At 33.7% G+C, this 18,456-nt stretch overlaps 1 protein-coding gene across 2 annotated transcripts in view; it reads left to right on the forward strand.

The window, feature by feature from the left end:
* DPY19L1 (dpy-19 like C-mannosyltransferase 1) overlaps positions 1–18,456 on the forward strand; it is a 109,165-nt gene that overhangs the window by 15,607 nt on the left and 75,102 nt on the right. For both annotated transcript variants that reach the window (XM_081284687.1, XM_081284686.1), the window contains exons 2-6: positions 3,770–3,794; positions 4,423–4,510; positions 8,903–9,040; positions 9,997–10,117; positions 11,072–11,165. In XM_081284687.1, the coding sequence (XP_081140813.1) occupies positions 3,770–3,794; positions 4,423–4,510; positions 8,903–9,040; positions 9,997–10,117; positions 11,072–11,165 (466 nt within the window). The remainder of the gene's footprint in view (positions 1–3,769; positions 3,795–4,422; positions 4,511–8,902; positions 9,041–9,996; positions 10,118–11,071; positions 11,166–18,456) is intronic.

The following is an 18,456-nucleotide window of genomic DNA, read 5'->3' on the forward strand; positions in this document are numbered from 1 at the left end:
AAACTCTAAAAGCCAGGAGGGCTGGGAATGATGTGTTCCAAATCCTGAAATAAAATAATGGGGGGAAAGAGAAATAAAAAAAAAAAGAAAAGAAAATAACTGGGAACCAAGATTGCTATATTCAGGACAGCTATCCTTTAGAATCATAGAAGAAATAAAAACTTTTCAAGAAAAGCAGAAACTTAAAGAATTCATGACTACTAAACCAGCACTTCAGAAAACACTTAAATCGTTCACACAGAAACAAACAAACAAACAAAAAACCCAAATCCCAGAGCCCACTAGTGATCAAATCTCGTTTGAAGAATTGCTAAGCAAATGAGAAACGGGACCAAATTAAATATTAGGAATAAGTCAAACTGGCAGGAATTAATAATCAACTCTGTATAATAACATAGAATGTGAATGGTTTCAACTTCCCAATTAAATATGTAAGCAGGTAGAATGGATTAAAAAAAAAGGTTCAACTATATGTTGTTTGAGACTCACCTTAAAGGAAAAGATGGCTACAGGCTGCAAGTTAGAGAATGGAAATTGATATACTATGCAAATTGAGCCTGAAAACAAGCATAGTAACTACTCATATCCGACAAAGCAGACTTTAAATTAAAATGAATGAGAAGAGACAAAGAAGGTAATTTTATACTGATAATACCAGGAACAATCAACAAGAAGATATAACAAGCATAAATGTTTATGTTCCAAATGTTGGTGCACTTAATTACATAAAACAGACCCTACAGAAACACTCAAGCAGACCCCAGTATAATAATACTGGTGACTGTGACACACCTCTCTCACCAATAGATAGGTCATCCAGATGTCAACTTGGAAGACTGTATGGATGTAAAAACATTTTAAATCAAATGGCCTTAACAGACATCTGTAGAATATTTCATCCAACAAGGCGAATACACTATCTTCTCAGCTGCCCTTGGAACCTTCTCCAAAAAGATAATATTCCAGGCAACAAAGTAACTCTTAGCAAGTATTTGAAAAATGATACAATTTCTTGCGTCTTATCTGATTGTAATGAAGTGAAATTAAAAATCAACACCAAAAATCCCTACAGAAATTATATAAACAAATGGGAGATGAATGGCGCACTTTTGAATGAAGAATGGGAAGTAGATGAAATCAGGAGAAATTAAAAAACTCTTAACAATCAAATGAGAATAGTGATACAATATACCAGAACCATTGGGAAACTATGATGGTGGTTCTAAGAGGAAATTTTGTAACTATAACTGCCTACATAAGAAAATCAGAAAAATCCCAAATAAACAACCTGAGGTCTAGGAAAATAAGAACATTCCAGTTATATAACCAATAGAAGGAAGGAAATAATCAAGATCAGAACTAAAATCAATGAAATTTAGGGAAAAAAAAAAAAGAAAACTAACCAAAAGAGAGAAGACACAGATTAACAAAATTAGAGACAAAAAGGAGAGATCACCATAGACAGAAATTCAGAGGATCATTAGAGACTATTTTGAAAACTTTTACTCTAAGAAATTGGAAAACTTAGAAGAAATGAATCTATTTCTAGACACATATGACCTGCCAAAATTGAGTTAAGGGGTGTAGAAAGCCTAAACTAACCAGTAACTAGCAACAAGATACAAGCACTAAGAAAGAGCCTTTCAACAAGGAAAAACCCAGGAGCAGATGGATTCCCAGCTAAATTCTACCAGACCTTTAAAGAAGAACTAATGCCAGTGCTCTTCAAATTATTCTACAAAATTGAAAGGGATATAGAAGGATGATGACCTTTAAAAGTTCTAGTTCTCATTCCAGAATTGTGAAGGGCAGAGGTTAACTTAAGGGCACGATGTGAAATGCATTGCTATTAAAGTCTGTTGAAGTCAAGAATGCCTTCTTTTACCACAATTGTTTAGTAGTATTCTAGAAGTTTATTATTATTATCATCAAATGGGAAGAAGATGCTAATAGTAAAATTATGGTTTAGGAGAAAAATTATTATTTGCAAGTAATATTGTTTAAATTGGAGAATTGAAAACAATAAGAACCCTATGAATTAATAGTTTACAAATAAGCTAAGCTCTGCATTACAAAATAAATACTCTTCAAAAATAAATATATTAAAGGTAATATCCAATAGTATATGAAAAAAGACTTCATGGATATTAGCAGCAAAAAAATATTGAAATGGAGCACTTAGGAAATATGAATAGATTATCTCTAATCCCAAATCTAGAATGTTCCAATATCAGAATCATTTTGGGTGCTGACATGATGCCACAAGTGAAACATTGAACACCTGACCTCATGAAACTGGTCAGTCAAAATGCAGTTGTACTTAAGTTACCTTCAGGTTACATGTATAAGATATATATGAAATCTAAGTAAATTTCATGTTTAGACTTTAGCTTCATCCCCAAGTTTTCAATATTTTATGTGTATGAAAATATTCTAAAATCTGAAAACATCCAAACTTTGAAACATTTCTGGTTCCAAGAATTGCATATAAGAGGTATTCCCCTTGGATTAACTATGTAGATAGTGTTTTCCTCAAGGGAAATTAAAAAGCAACTGAATAATTGAAGTAATACACTGTTTATGGATATGAAGACTAAATAAAATGTAAATTTTTCTTCATTTAATTTATAAATGAAATTCTAATCATAAACTCAAAGGAATTACCAAAGTCCATTTTACAAGTCCTCTATAGGAAAAAGATATCATTTACATTCAGGAAAGAAGAATGACTCATTCAGAAAATAATAGTTGAATCATTGAGAAAATAAAGCTCAAGTCTTTAAAGGATGCAAATGGTAGATTTGGCAACAAATCTATTTTTTAAAAGAAAAAACATTAAAATTTCAGTGAATAAAAATATCCAGTAACTTAAAAAGTTAAGTGACAAACCAAGATAAATGTTCATAATTTTCTATGATTAAAAAGAATAACTGTCTTTTGTAACCATTAATATCTTAAAAGCAAAATGAGTTTTTCAATAAAAAAATACTGCTTTAAAAATAAAGCAGTATGATATGAGCCATTTAATTTTCACTTCAAAGAACATTTTCATAGTTTGAGTCCTGAGCAGTTGTTAATTAGGAACCTGCAATCAGGTGTTCTTGTTATGTAAGAAAGTTGATTGGTGTTGTCTGGATTCATCTTAATATGTTCTTTGTACTTGGACAGAAAGCAAACTACTGATTCTCATGTGAGATTGATGATGTTGTTAGCTTTTTCTCTCATATATTTTCATTCTTCCTTTTTTTTAATCCACCTCCTTCTCCCTCCTTTACTTCTTTCACTTTGTATTTGTTGAAAAACAGGAGTAAGACTTATTGTCAAAACTCTGACATTGTAATAGTATATAAAAAGTGATACTTCCTTCTTTACTACTTCTTCCAGTCTTGTTCCCTCAAGCCACCATATTTCTTTATTTTATGCTACCCTCACCTATTGCTTCTATTCTTCTTTCAGGTCTATTCATGATAGTTTCCATCTTATGGTTCCTAGGTAGTGTTTGGCAAATGATAGGCTCTCATGTATTTTGCTGAAATATATGAATGAATGAAAATTGTGCATATATGCTTCATTCCCCTCTGATCCCTTCTGCTGGTATTTTAAACTTAGCCCCAGTGCTTTTAAAGATCTAATGTTCTTTTCCCAATCTCTAACGTTAGTCCCAATGCACATCTCAAAATTTGGCAAGCTTGTCTTTGAAGGGTATCTCTATAAAATGAAAATATTTCCTTATGTTAAAATAATAATTTCAATTTCTGTTTTATTTCAGCTGCCTTTGCAGCCGTGTTGCACTGGTAAGATTGCTTTATCCCCAATGGTATATTTTATACAAATCTTTTTAACTTACCAAAGCTATTTACCAAATGTTTAAAGGAAAAAATTTCATTATAAGAAGAGTGAATATTTATTACTAATAACAGTAGTCTGAAAAAAGTAGTTTAAATGATAAGTCAGGGTCAGAATGATATAATTTTTTAATAAAAAGGAGATTAATTATTAAAGAAGCTATATTAGAGACTCTACTTTGCTTAACATTATTATAGTATTCATATTGAGAGGAAGATTAATTTTTTTAATCTTCTGGATAGAGAGACATGAATTTTATTAATCATACATTTCTGAAGTGGTAACACAATGACATTTACGGTTTATTCTTTGTTTTTATTGTGCTTGACTTAAAATACCATTGTTCTGGTTCATTTTAATTTTAAAATCTAGTTTGAGTGTGCTTTTTTTGTGGAGACAAATTGTAATAGAAATGTAATGCATACTGAGTGAAAAAATATAGACACCATTGTATTTCAGTTTTATTACAAATATATCTATAAGTTTATAGACACTCTTATTTTTGCTTTTAGAGTTACTTTTACAAATAATACTGAGGGTGAGCTTCAACACTTATTTTGTTTTGTTTTTTTCCAGGAGCCATATAACACACCTCTTTGAAAATGATCGTCATTTTTCTCACCTCTCAACATTGGAAAGGGAGATGGCTTTTCGCACTGAAATGGTTAGTTTTCAGGTGGTAGTTTATTGTAGTACTTTAGGAATCTAAAAAATTTTAAGCTTTTTGTCATGGAAAATTTCCAAAAAATATTTTAAAGTAGAAAGACTAGAGAACTCCCTTCTGCCCAATGTTCAACAACTGAAAACACAGCCATTTTTCCTTCATCTGTACCCTCAGGGATTGGGGGTGTGGCTCAGGGCTGTACTTTGTCACAGTTAAAAGTGAATGAACAATTAATATCATCAATATAAATCATTGTTAAAATGACCTGACTGGCACTTTTTAACACTTGGTATGCTTGAATCAGTATCCAAACAATGTCTCTATATTGCATTTAGTTGATGTATCTCCTGAAACTTAAAATCTATAAATTTCCCTTCTCACTTTTTGTTGTTTTGTTTTTGACTATTTGTTGAATTCAGATTACTTTTTTATAGAATTATTCACAATAATTCATGTGTTTATTGTGTTTCTCTGTCCTGATTTTCCTGAAAATTGATAGATTGAAGTCTTTTTTTAATTATTTTTTTTATTTATATGTGACAACAGAATGCATTACAATTCTTATTATATTATACACATATAGAGCACAATATTTTATATCTCTGGTTGTATACAAAGTATATTCACACTAATTTGTGTCTTCATACATGTACTTTGGATAATAATGTCCATCACATTCCACCATCATTTCTAACCCCAAGCCCCCTCCCCCACATTCTGCCCTGTCTAGAGTTCCTCTATTCCTACCATGTTCTCCCTACCCCACTATGAATCAGCCTCCGTATATCAAAGAAAACATTGGGCATTTGTTTTTTTGGGATTGGCTAACTTCAGTTCTCTAACTCCATCCATTCACCTGCAAGTGCCATGATTTTATTCTCTTTTATTGCTGAGTAATATTTCATTGTGTATATATGCCACATTTTTTTTTTATCCATTCATCTATTGAAGGGCATCTAGGTTGGTTCCACAGTTTAGCTATTGTGAATTGTGCTGCTATAAACATCGATGTGGCTGTGTCACTGTAATATGTTATTTTTAAGTCCTTTGGGTATAGACCAAGGAGAGGGATAGCTGGGTCAAATAGTTGTTCCATTCCGAATTTTCCAAGAAATCTCCATACTGCTTTCCATATTGGCTGCACCAATTTGCAGTCCCACCAGCAGTGTATGAGTGTACCTTTTCCCCCACATCCTCTCCAACACTTATTGTTGTTTGTCTTCATAATAGCTGCCATTCTGACTAGAGTGAGATGATATCTTAGAGTAGTTTTGATTTGCATTTCTCTGATTGCTAGAGATGATGAACATTTTTTCATACATTTGTTGATTGATTTTATATAAATTAAAATCTTCATGGCAAAGATTTGACTTCTTTTTCTGGAACAAATGCTTCCTAGGTGGTCTTGTATAATATATATATATATATATTTTTTTTTTTTTTTGGTACCATGCCTGGTTGTCTCATTATTTGTAGTTGTTTTTTTTTTTTTTTTTTTTAGAGAGAGAGAGAGAATTTTTTAATATTTATTTTTTAGTTTTTGGTGGACACAACATCTTTATATGGTGCTGAGGATCGAATCCAGCGCCTTGCGCATGACAGGCGAGTGCATGCACTACCACTTGAGCCACATCCCCAGCCCAATTTGCAGTTTTAAGTTTAATTAGTGGTTTCAGGAATTGTCTTGCTGGTCCCTCCTTAAAACCCAGCTTATCAGTCTAGTTCTGTTTTCTCATTAGTAATGTCAAACAGAGATTGTTCTATTACTTTTTTCTTGAACTTATGCCCTGTAATTTTATAAAGAAGAACTTTCTCAGAATACTTATTTGGATTCTCTGGGAGGTATTTTTTTTAGTGGAAAGATAGGAAAATGTGCAATTATTTTCTTTCATTTGCCACTCTTTAGAAAGATGAGTTGGTTCTCTAGTATCATTTAGTCATGAATAGTGGAGTTCCTTCTTACAGTATCCTTATGATCTAATGGATTTTAACATGTTTTGTAGATTTTGCTATCTATAGCTGGTGAAAAATTTGCATTTGGCTCTGCATGCCCTTGATGTGACCTTACTAGTATCTCATATCTTCCTTACTTTTTCAAGTACTGAAAAATGTTTTCTCCCCAGAACTGGCATCAGCCAATTTTCTAAAGAGCCCTAATTCCTTTTAGTGGCAAATGGTATTTAGAGACCACATCTTGGCACTGCAAATACTTATTCCTACTAGATTGACCATTGTGTCTAGGTCTTTTTAGCAAACAGAATTAAGAAACAAATTTTTTAAAAAATGAAAATAAATTGTGAGTTTATGTTATATTTAAAATAAAATTTTAGAGGGGAAAAAAGGGAGAGAATTGAACAACAGCAGGGGAGGTAGAGAGGGAAGATGGGAGGGGAGGGGAGGGGAGGGGGGATAGTAGAGGATAGGAAAGGTAGCAGAATACAACAGTCACTAATATGGCATTATGTAAAAATGTGAATATGTAACAGATGTGATTCTGCAATCTGTATTTGGGGTGAAAATGGGAGTTCAAAACACAATTTGAGTCAAATGTATGAAAGATGATATATCATGAGCTATGTAATGCTTTAAATAATCAATAAAAAAATAAAAATAAAATAAAATAAAATTTTAGATGATTTTTAATTACTTGATAGTAAATTTCTACATTTTTGCTTAGTCTGAGAATCTTAATTTCAAATTACACATGTATTAGGAATAATAATACTGAAGATATTTTTGAAAAATTGATTACTGAAAATAGTTTTCAGTTTTCAAGAATTTCTTGTAATGTGTTTTGACTTTATTCAATATTCCACTAAGGATGTACAGTAAAATTGCTGTATCTTAAAGCTACTTGAATTCCTCGTCCCAGTTGATAGTTAATTCCTTTTATTTTTATTTTGGTTCTTAGGACTGTAAAATTTTTTGTTTTAAGGTTAAATAAACTAAAATCAAACCTACGAAACAAGGTAAGTGTAGTACTTTTCTAGGGCTGCCATAACAAATTACACCAAATTAGATGGCTTAAAATAGCATAATTGTATTTTTTTTATAGTTCTGTACAAGTGGGAGGTTAAGGTGTTGGCAGGCCACCTTTTCTCTGAAGGCAGTAGGGGGAATCTCCCTTTGTGTCCTGGCATCTAGTGGTTTGTTGGGAGTCTTGGTGTTCTGTGGCTTGTTGATGTGTCACTCCAGTCTTTGCCTCCATCTTCATGTGGCCCTTTTTCCTGTCTCTCTATATGCAAATTTCCCTCTTAAAAAGATACTGGTTATATCGGATTTATAGTTTATCTTAATCTAGTATAATCTCATCTTAAGTTGATTACATCTGTTTCCTGTAAGCTTCTATTCCTGTTTCCAAGTAAGCTTATATTCCTAGGTTCTGGTGGATATGAAGTTTTGAGAGTCACTATTTAACTCAGTACAGTAGGAAATTTAATTTTAAAAACAAAGAGCATTATAATATCAAGAACATTTTTCTTTTTCAATAAATATCTACGTTGTTAAACCACTTTAGTGTTTATGAGCCCAAACCCAGTTTTGAGTTTGATAGCTGCTAATAGGTAAAACTGTTTAGGATATGGTATTTGTATTCTGTATTTATCTACCTTTATATTGCCACTTCGATCTCTCCCTTGGTGTCTAGTACTTTCACATTTTTTGTCCCATGTTTTATTCTGTCTGTGCTACGTTTCCAAAGTAGCAAGTCAAACTAAACCGTTATTTGTGTCAAAACAGGACCCCTCCCCATCCCCAGACCCACAGGGTTCTTACCTTATGCTGAATTGATAGGAGGGAAAATGATCTAAAAGAATTATTTGGCATGTGAATGAAATTAATACATAATATCATTATGCAGCTTTCTCAGTGTATTTGCATTTTTGCATGTAAATCTGGACTAAAGATGACTGATGTTGTTTTGGGGATTCAGATAAATAGGCCGAAGCATTTTTTTCTTGGTTCATGGTAAATGTTAGCTTCAAAATAAGCCACTTGCTCTGTTCATAAGCTAGGTTTTTCTAATACATATTAATATGGATTATAGACTTTTCTTAGACGAAGTATGCTGAGTTTTATTTATATATATCTTTTAAGTGTTGAAACTTTTATTTATATATATCTTTTAAGAGTTTTATTTGTATATATATTTTAAATTTTGAAACTATTTTGTGTTTAATTATTTTAATGAAGACAAGGTTATTCTAAAATATGTAGTTTTTTTTTGAAACTAAGAATTTATCAGTGATCAGAAACCTGTAATATTAATGTGGCCATCACTTTCTGCAGTGCTTTCTTTTTCAGAGACAGTGTATTTAAAACATTTTTTAGGCTAAGAGGAGACATAATAACTATGTACTTTTTTATAACTGGAACTTACTACCCTTATTTCAGGGGCTATATTATTCTTACTTCAAGACTATTGTGGAAGCCCCCTCGTTTTTGAATGGAGTATGGATGATTATGAATGATAAACTGACTGAATACCCTCTTGTTATTAATACATTAAAAAGGTTCAATCTTTACCCTGAGGTAAGTTACTTTTTTCCAACTGTGATTTTTTTTTGCTTTTTTTTGTATTAAATGCTGTTTCTATATCTAAGATCTAATTTAATATACTAAATTTTATTCATTTTTTTTAAAAAAGAAAATGTGTATCTCGAGAAGGAATATGGGAAACAGATCATTATTAACAGGTTCTATGAGAACTATTGTTTTGATTGCATTGATTAGAAAAATGTGAAAATTATCTAGATTCTATGTCTTTGTAAGCATTATATCGAAGTAGTACCAAACTTGCATGTCTTTGCCAAATAATGCTTCTCAGGGGTTCCTCATTTAACTGAGCATACTTTTTTAGGGCGGGGTGGGCAGGAGTCTGTATACCCAGAAAGTAAGGGAGGAAGGCAGTGATATCAGGAATGATTTTTGGCCTCTCATTGCCCTCCCTGCTTTTATTTGACACATCCCTAAACGTTCTCCTGGGCCTAGCTGAGGTTTATTTCCTCATTGATTTAACAGGAGGATCTTGTGAAGCACATTTCCTTATATCTGCCTTCATTATGTGCTGGAAGGCGCCCCAATGGCAAGGTTGTGTCTGTCTGCGTCTCTGCTCAGCAGCAGCCTCCAAATCAATTAGTTAATAGATTAATGAGGACATGAATGTTACAACAAATAAATAACTATCAAGTTCTAGTATTTTCTCATGAAAGTATTGCTTTTGAGTATGTTCTGACTTTTCAGAAATGGGATTGCATGGTACATGATTTTTTATGTGTTTTTGTGATACTATGTTAGGCAACTGCTCTGGAGGTACAGCTCAGAGGTCACTGAGGTCAGCTATACCCACAGCCATGTTTGAACTAGGGTCTCACTAAGTTCCCCAGGATGGCCTTAAACTGGTGACTTCTTACTTCAGCCTCTGAAGTAGCTGGGATTACTGTTCTAGAATAATATTTTTTATAATGTGTTTATTTTCTTAAAAATAGGTAATTTTGGCCAGCTGGTACCGAATTTATACCAAAATAATGGACATGATTGGTATTCAAACCAAGATATGTTGGACAGTTACCAGAGGAGAAGGACTCAGTTCTATTGAAAGTTGTGAAGGTAAGTTTTTTTCTATGATATTGCTCAGTTATCACTGCAACATAATAAGCTTGTCCCACACTTAATGATATAAATAACAACCATTTTATTATGCTTATAGATTCAGAAATTTGGGCTGGCTAGACAGGGTTGATTTGTCTCCTGGTGTCAGGGGCTCTACTAGTAAGACTCAAGTGTCTGGGAAAGTGGACTTAAATGGAACCTACTTCACCCACGTTCTGGCTCCTGGGCTGAGGTGACTATGAGGTTGAGGTCAGCTAGGACACCTGCTTGGGGCCTTTCATGTGCTTTGGGCTTTTTTTTTTTTTTAAAAGCAAAATACTTCATAGTAGACATGCTTTTCCTATTGTAACTCTAGGCTCCAGGATGGCACTGTGTGGCCTCTTATGCCCTAGCCTTACAAGGCGCTTGGTGTTACTTAATGCCTTACTCTGTTGCATCCTGACACAAACTGAAAAATAGGGTTTAAGCTGGGAGCAGTGGTGCATTTCTTTAATCCTCACTACTTGGAAGGCCGAGGCAGGACAGTTTCGAGTTTTGAGACCACCCTATGCAATTCAGCAAGACTGTGCCTAAAATAGAAATTTGCAAAGGACTGTGGCTATAGCTCAGAGGTAAAGCACTTATCTAGCATGTGTAAGGCCCTAGATTTATTCCCTAATAACACACACACACACACATACACAGAGAAACAGACAAAGAAGCAAACAAACACACAAAAAAACAGGGCATAGACTCTGCACTTGGATAGGAGGCATATCAGAAGATTTCCAGCCTGATTTTAAATCCCCACTACACTGTTCTCATCTTTAGTCTTTATTAACATCATGTTTTCATGTGGGAACCAGAGACCATTTATTTGGCAACTATTTTCAAAATAAGTGCAGTTTAATTTACATTGTTAGACATATAAAGTAATTTTGGTTAGAACATATGTTTTGTTTATTTTTAAAGGATTGGGAGATCCTGCTTGCTTTTATGTTGCTGTAATTTTTATTTTAAATGGACTAATGATGGCATTATTCTTCATATACGGCACATATTTAAGGTAAGAATATTTTAGTATGTTCATAAGACATTAATAAAAATAGTTGATTAGTTAATAGTTAAATCATTGATAACATTCAATTTTATAACAGTATTCTTAAAATATGTAGTTGTAGTTATAAAATTATTTCATATTTGCATAATTTCACTATTGGCTCACCACACTTAAAATAGTTTTAGAGGCTTAAACAGAACATATAAAGATACTTGATAAATTTTAACTATTTATAGGCATTTGAGCTTAAACAGTATGTATTGTTCATGAAAAATGTAAGTGAAAAGACTACTTACTATCAAATATAAATGGCCCTTACTTCGTTAGTGTTAAAACAGAAGTATAGTCTGTATAGATAATTATATTTAATATTTCTGTCCTGATTTACTTCACAGTTGAGCAGCATTTCTAAAACTAAAAGTGATAAGTTTTTAAAGGTTTTATGTTTTTTTTGACAATTTGTCACATTGTATATGTGTTTGAACTATTTGACCTTGAGAAGAGTATCTTTATAATTTTTTTCCTTACTGCTTGCTGATTCTTTGTAGTACAGAAATGCAAACATATGTATGTATATGATTTTCAACTTACGATAATGAATTTGAATCTACTATTATCCCATTATCCTCTTTGTTTTGGAAGCATGGCACTTTCAGTTTAGTACTTCAAAGGTTTATTGTTTCTAGTTCAGCATTTGAGTACACAGCAGTTTCTTTATAAATATTTATCAAGTGAGGAAGTTACTAGATCAATTTAAAACATTTGAATATAGATTTAAGACACTTTGATGCTAATATTTCTGATTTAGGTCTTTTAAATTATTTTATTGGGGAAAGTGATATGAAAATGTATGATTAAAAGATGACATGAAAAAAATTTTTTTAAAGAGATACACAAAATATCATAATCAAAAGAAGGGTGGTAGTCAGGAAAGGATGCTTACTTGAGGGACAATAGACCAGTCTGCTTGAATCATAATGAACCAAAGTGGGGGGTATTTGATGGGATACGTTCATTTTGCTGTCATATCTGTTGTACAGATACATTTATCACATTTGGGAGATTAAATTTTAATTAACAGAAGTCAGAATATAAAACATGGTATTATTCCTAAATTTCTACTTTCTTAATTGAAAGAAGAATTTTAAAAATTTATTAAACATTCATGTTTCCCTATGATGCTTGTTATAACTGTCATTTCAAAGGCTGAAGGTGAAGTATCTGCTGAAGAGAATATAAGGTTCTGGTTGGGTTGAGGGATTCTTGGTGACTTGGGTCTTTGAACCTCAACTCTTGTTCGTAGTCAGTTTTTTCCTTGTATGGAAGATCCATATTCACTTGTTAATCACCATGTAAAGTATATATCAAGTAGTTTCTTTATAAAGACTGTTTGTACTCTGCATGGGAATAGGGCAGGATAGGAAATGAGGGTAGCTGCAGGTTGTGTGTATGAGTGGAAGATAGACTGTAAGAAAGGATGAAGTTTTAGAATTTCAGAGGCAAAGAGAAATTTGTTGTATGTGGAGGGCTTACTTTAGCTTGACCTTGGAAATCAGATGGACTTGGATTGGTGGAAATAAATTCTAAGGAGGAGGGCATCCCAGGGATAGGCAAACATGGGAAATCTGGGATGTGGAAAGCAGACCAGTTTTATTGGAATGTATGTTTTTGAGAGGGTGCTGAAACAGAAGCATTTGTGTCAGGATGGTTTGAAACCTATTCAAAACTAGTGAAGGAAATCAGAAATTTGGTAGAGAAACAGGATTCAGGCTGAGCTATGATCCCACAGTATCCTTACTTTCTCCTGTTCCCAAAGTCACATAGTGAGTGCTCCAGCACAGAGCTTGTCAAACTGTTACAGGGTTTTAAAAACCAGTTTAGTTGATTGGACCCTGATTTTTTTTTTTTTAGCATGAAAAATGAAAGAAGGCAAATATGAATAGTAGAATATATTACATTTAATGGCATAGATATCAGAGGAACTTTGGTTTGATGTATATATGTGTGTACATTTGTGTGTATTGAATTAGAGTGTAAATTCTCATTTCTTACTGTAGTTTTATTGCCTGTAGACTACTGCTTAAGGTGGTGTTAGGGATTGACTGATACTTGAGCACTTGGGTCTTTCCAAATAGCTGCCTCTGATTCTTCTCACAGTGTCAAGGGCTGGGGCTTATTTCGCTCCCACTTGACTGCTTTTGACCTCTTCTATCTTTGCACAACTCTCATGCCCCACCTTGGTCTGCAGCTCTACTTTTGCTCTTTGTGGGCTTTTTCTTATCCCTAATCTCTTTAGTCCTATTCAAAGGCATCTCTGAGGATAAAGAGGAAGAAGGAACTTAGATTCTTCTATTATAATTTCTACTTAACATAATCAATTCAGAAGATTTCACAAAGAAATGTATGGGGATTTCTTATTATTAACAACTATTTGGTTCTGTAGCTGTGTCCTCTAATTCAGTTCTACCCTGTCTACCTGGAGATAGCCTCAGATTTCACAAGTTGAGGACTAAGTCCACAAATTGTCTCTTCTGATGCCAATCATAAACCAACCCCAGCTTTTTTTTTTTTTTTAACTGGTGTTCTGACTAATTGACTATGATTAGGAGTTCTTGGGTTTGGGAATTTGCTAGAGTGACTCACAGAACTCAGAGAAGAGAAATACATACTTATATTTATTGGTTTATCCTAAAGATGTTGCAGAGGATACCAATGAAGAGAAGCCCTGGGTAAGGTATGAGGGAATGGGTGAGGTGATTTTGTGATCTCTCTGGGTGCACCACTTTGGAGATACCATTGTGTGTTCAGCTATCTGGAAGCTCTCTGAACCTCAGCCTTTGTCTTATGGAACCTTCATTATTACATAGGCATGATTGATAAGATCATTGGTGATTGGTGGTCAACATAACCTCAGTCCCTCTCCCCTTCTTAGAGGTTGGGGATAGGGTTGAAAAGTCTCAAATGTGTAATCCTGCCCTGGTCTTTCCTGTGACCAGTTTCTGGAATATACAACAACAACAACAACAACAACAACAACAACAAAAACCTTATCACTTTGGAGATTCCAAGGATTTTACAGTATTACAGCATCCTATGCTCAAAGATCTTCCTTGCATTCCTCATCACCAGCTAAGCTTATAGTTCCTCTGCGTAATGGAGACACTTGTCAGGAAGCTGGAATTCTTTTTGCTTCCTGAGAGTACAGGTATAAATCACACTGAAACCCTGATCCTGACATATATGGAGTACAATTTTAAAATACTTTTGACTTAAGTATTTTCAATGGCTTCATAATCACTATCTAGTTCTTAATGATTTCTTCCTTGATTAGTTTAGTCAACCTTCTGATTTTATGAGTGATATAAACCTTCATATTTTTTAAATCTGAGTTAAGAATAAAGTGAAAGACATTTAAAATGGTGGTTAGAGTTTTTTGAGAAATTATTATATATTGAAATATGAACGTTGAAATTTGTCTAGAAGATTAGAAATTTGCAGAGTAGACCAAGTGTGACATTTTTTATCCCAGAAGAATATTTGCTTTTAATTAATACAGATGTAAGTTTTCAGAAGCCAAACAGCCAATCCATTTTACCAAAAATGGAAATAGAAGAGAAAATAGAAAGTAGCTACATGCTAAATGGGACCAGGCTGCCAAGCTCTGACTAGAGGAGGTGAAGTGAGATTTGTTTTGCAAATCATGGTATAATTCTTTTTTTCTGAAATTCTTAGTATTTTCTTATTTATTTAAAATGTCCATTGTTAATTATTTTTGGAGCTATATTTTTAATTCACAGTCACAGTTATTTCATTTCATAAGATACTCTGATATTTCTAAGCCAAAGACTGACAGTTTCTGAAGGCCAATTTCTTTAGTTAGGACTTCCCCTATTGTGTCTTTGAGGGAAATTTAAATATGCCTAGGAAATGAAATTCTCTGTTTAATAAGTATCAAAACCTTTTGTTGATAACTTCCAGGGGACAATATCAAACAGGTAATATTGAACTTTTTATTCTTGGTATTTTAGTTTGATTCTAGTATTATTTTGGAGTTTGGGGTTATTGCTAACAAGGTGCATTTTGGGATAAGAATAGTATTTTCTATGTTTTGCTATTAATTACAGTATATCATTAGGCAATGATATACTGTAATAAGTTTTATAGCCAGCTTTTCTGGAAAAAAAATGCACATGTACATAAAGTTTATCATAACTTTAATGACATAAAAGATGCATGTAAATAATAACAGGATTTCTAAATAGGTTATTTTTCTTTGTTTTTGGAAAGAGTGCACCAGAAATACTTTGACTCACTCAAATCAAAGAGGGAGTGCAATACTGGGAGACAGATATTTGTGGAATCAGAGATAGGAAACAAAGCATTCAAGCCTCATGAAAACTGAAACTGAGTATTAGAAAGCTGTCTTAACCAAGAAAGCCTAATGTGTTAGTCAGCTTTCTATTACTATAAAAAATACCTGAGATAATCAGCTTATAAAGAAAAAAGGTTTACTTTTGTTGGCAGTTTTGGAGGTCTTATGCATGGTTGAGTAGACCTCTTCTTTATGGGATTGTGGTAAATGAGGAGAGTGCATGATGGATCAAGCTGCTCACCTCATGGCAGCTAGGGAGAGGGGGAAAAAAACCCACCAAAAATCAGATGGAGGAAGGGGTAGTGTTCTAATCTCTTTCAAGGGCCTGACCCCAGATTTTTTTTTTGGCAAAAATCTCCCACTAGGCCCCACATCTTAAATGTACCACCACCTTTCAATAGCACAAAGTTGAGGACCAACCCTTTAACACATTCAGGATCCAAACTATAGCACCTGCACTTTCCACATCACCTGTCTTTCTCTCTCTACCTCTTACTCCATTTGTTTACCATCTCTTACTTCTCTGATAGAGATGTAAGTAGTGGATTTGTTTTTCTAGCATGGCTTTGGAATCAAAATTTTTAGCAGGTGAATATTAGTAGAAAATCAATTTAGGATAGAATTTGGTCATGAGTTAGGGAATATTCATTGAAAAGAAGGTTTTGGTGTAAGGCTCCTCCCTCTGTTGGCATTGGAGTTCATCCCCAGTGGCTGCTGTTATTTTTAGTTGTTTCAGTCCTTCAATCTATTTTGGTTCTTCCCCATCTGCCTAAGAATGTGTCATTCCTAAACGCCCCTTCAAAGGACAAGTGGTGCCATCCTCCTTGCATACCTCTGTCCTTGGATGGTGATCACCTGGCAGCTCTGCCATTGGTTGCTTGCTTTGTTTTTTAACCATGAGATGGCAAAAAGGATGCACAAAACCATCAGAAAAGTACTATGGCTTACCTAAGAGAACTTTGGCTTTATCCCTTTTTGCTACACTTTCTCTTGGAGTCCCTCCCCCCACCCCATTATACCTGCTTCCATTGCCAAGTTTCTACACCCCTTGTTAAAACTGCAGCTGAAGGACACAAAATTTCCTTTCCCACATTTCCTATGTCAAAAGAGAAAGAATAGAATCATGGAAGCATGGGGCTGGGGCTGTAGCTCAGTGGTAGAGTGCCTGCCTTGCGTGTTTGAGGCACTGGGTTCGATCCTCAGCACCACACAAAAATAAATAAAGATATTGTGTTCATCTACAACTAAATAAAATATTTTTTTTATATGAATGCTGTCCATCTTTTTTTTTTTTCTTTTCTTTTTTTGGTACTGGGGATTGAATGCAGGGGTGCTCTACCACTGAGCCACATTCCCAGCCTTTTTTTTTTTTATTGTTGGTCGTTCAAAACATTACAAAGTTCTTAATATATCATATTTCACAATTTGATTCAAGTGGGTTATGAACTCCCATTTTTACCCCATATACTGATTGCTAAATAAAATATTTTTAAAAAAAGAAAAAAATCATGGAATCACCTGAGTTTCAGTATAATTGTTAGAACTCTTATTAGAATCTCTGAGCCTATTCCTCTATATCTATCTGGGGATGACCACGAAATACCCTCATTTGTTTTTAGGCTCTTAGATCTTTTATTCCATAATAGATTAAGGATCATCTGAGCAGGTCTTCTGGAGAAAACAGTAGTCAGTTTGTGGGTTTCTGACACTTTTGGACACAGCAATGTCTATCTGTTGACCACTATTTTTCTGGTCACTGCTGCCTGCTTGGACTTGTTTTTGTTGTACTCTATAGAAAGAATACTTTTACTGAACTTTACTTTTAAATGATTGCTTCAGCTTGTGCTGAGGTATTTTTTCTTTTTAGTTATATATAACAGTAGAATGTATTTTGCAAATTATACATATGTAGAGTGTAACTTATTCTATTTAGGATCCCATTCTTGTGTTTGTACATGATGCAGAGTTACCCTGGTTGTGTATTCAAGTACAAGGCTAGGAAAGTTATGTTCGATCAATTCTACTGTTCTTCCTATTCCCCTCCCTTCCCTTTGTTTCCCTTTGTCTAATCCAATAGATTTCTATTCATCCCCTCCCCACCCCCCATTGTTTTGGGTTAGCATCCACATATCAGAGAGAACATTCGGCCTTTGGTGTTTTGGGATTGGCTTATTTCACTTATGCTAAGGGTCTTTTAACAAATAGCTATATGGAATTCTTTGCTTTATGTTTGTGCATCTCTATAATTTGAGTCCATTATCTACACTCAGTATCTTTAAAAAACTTTTAATGTGTGAATATATTACACCTGTGGAATTGTATAAAATCTTTATATGTACATTTTTAAAGATTAATAAAATGAATTCTTGTGTGCCCATCACTCAGAGAAATTACAAATTGTTGTAAGCTTTCATACCCATACAAGTCTTCCTTAGTGCATTCTCTTCTCTTCCCTTTCCTCAGAGGAAATGACATCCTAACTTTTGGATTAATTTTTTCCTTGCTTTTCTTTTTTTTTTTTTTTTTTTTTTTACATTTTTTTTATTGGTTGTTCACAACATTACAAAGCTCTTGACATATTATATTTCATACATTAGATTGACATGGGTTATGAACTCCCAATTTTACCCCAAATGCAGATTGCAGAATCACGTCAGTTACACATCCACAATTTTACATAATGCCATATTAGTGACTGTTGTATTCTGCTACCTTTCCTATCCCCTACTATCCCCCCTCCCCTCCCCTCCCATCTTCTCTCTCTACCCCATCTACTGTAATTCATTTCTCTCTTTGTTTATTTTCCCATTCCCCTCACAACCTCTTATATGTAATTTTGTTTAGCAATGAGTGTCTCCCTTCATTTCCATGCAATTTCCCTTTTCTCTCCCTTTCCCTCCCATCTCAAGTCTCTGTTTAATGTTA

This window comes from Spermophilus citellus (assembly GCF_964194105.1).
Source record: "Spermophilus citellus genome assembly, chromosome: 3".
In the NCBI taxonomy this organism is placed as follows: Eukaryota; Metazoa; Chordata; class Mammalia; order Rodentia; family Sciuridae; genus Spermophilus; species Spermophilus citellus.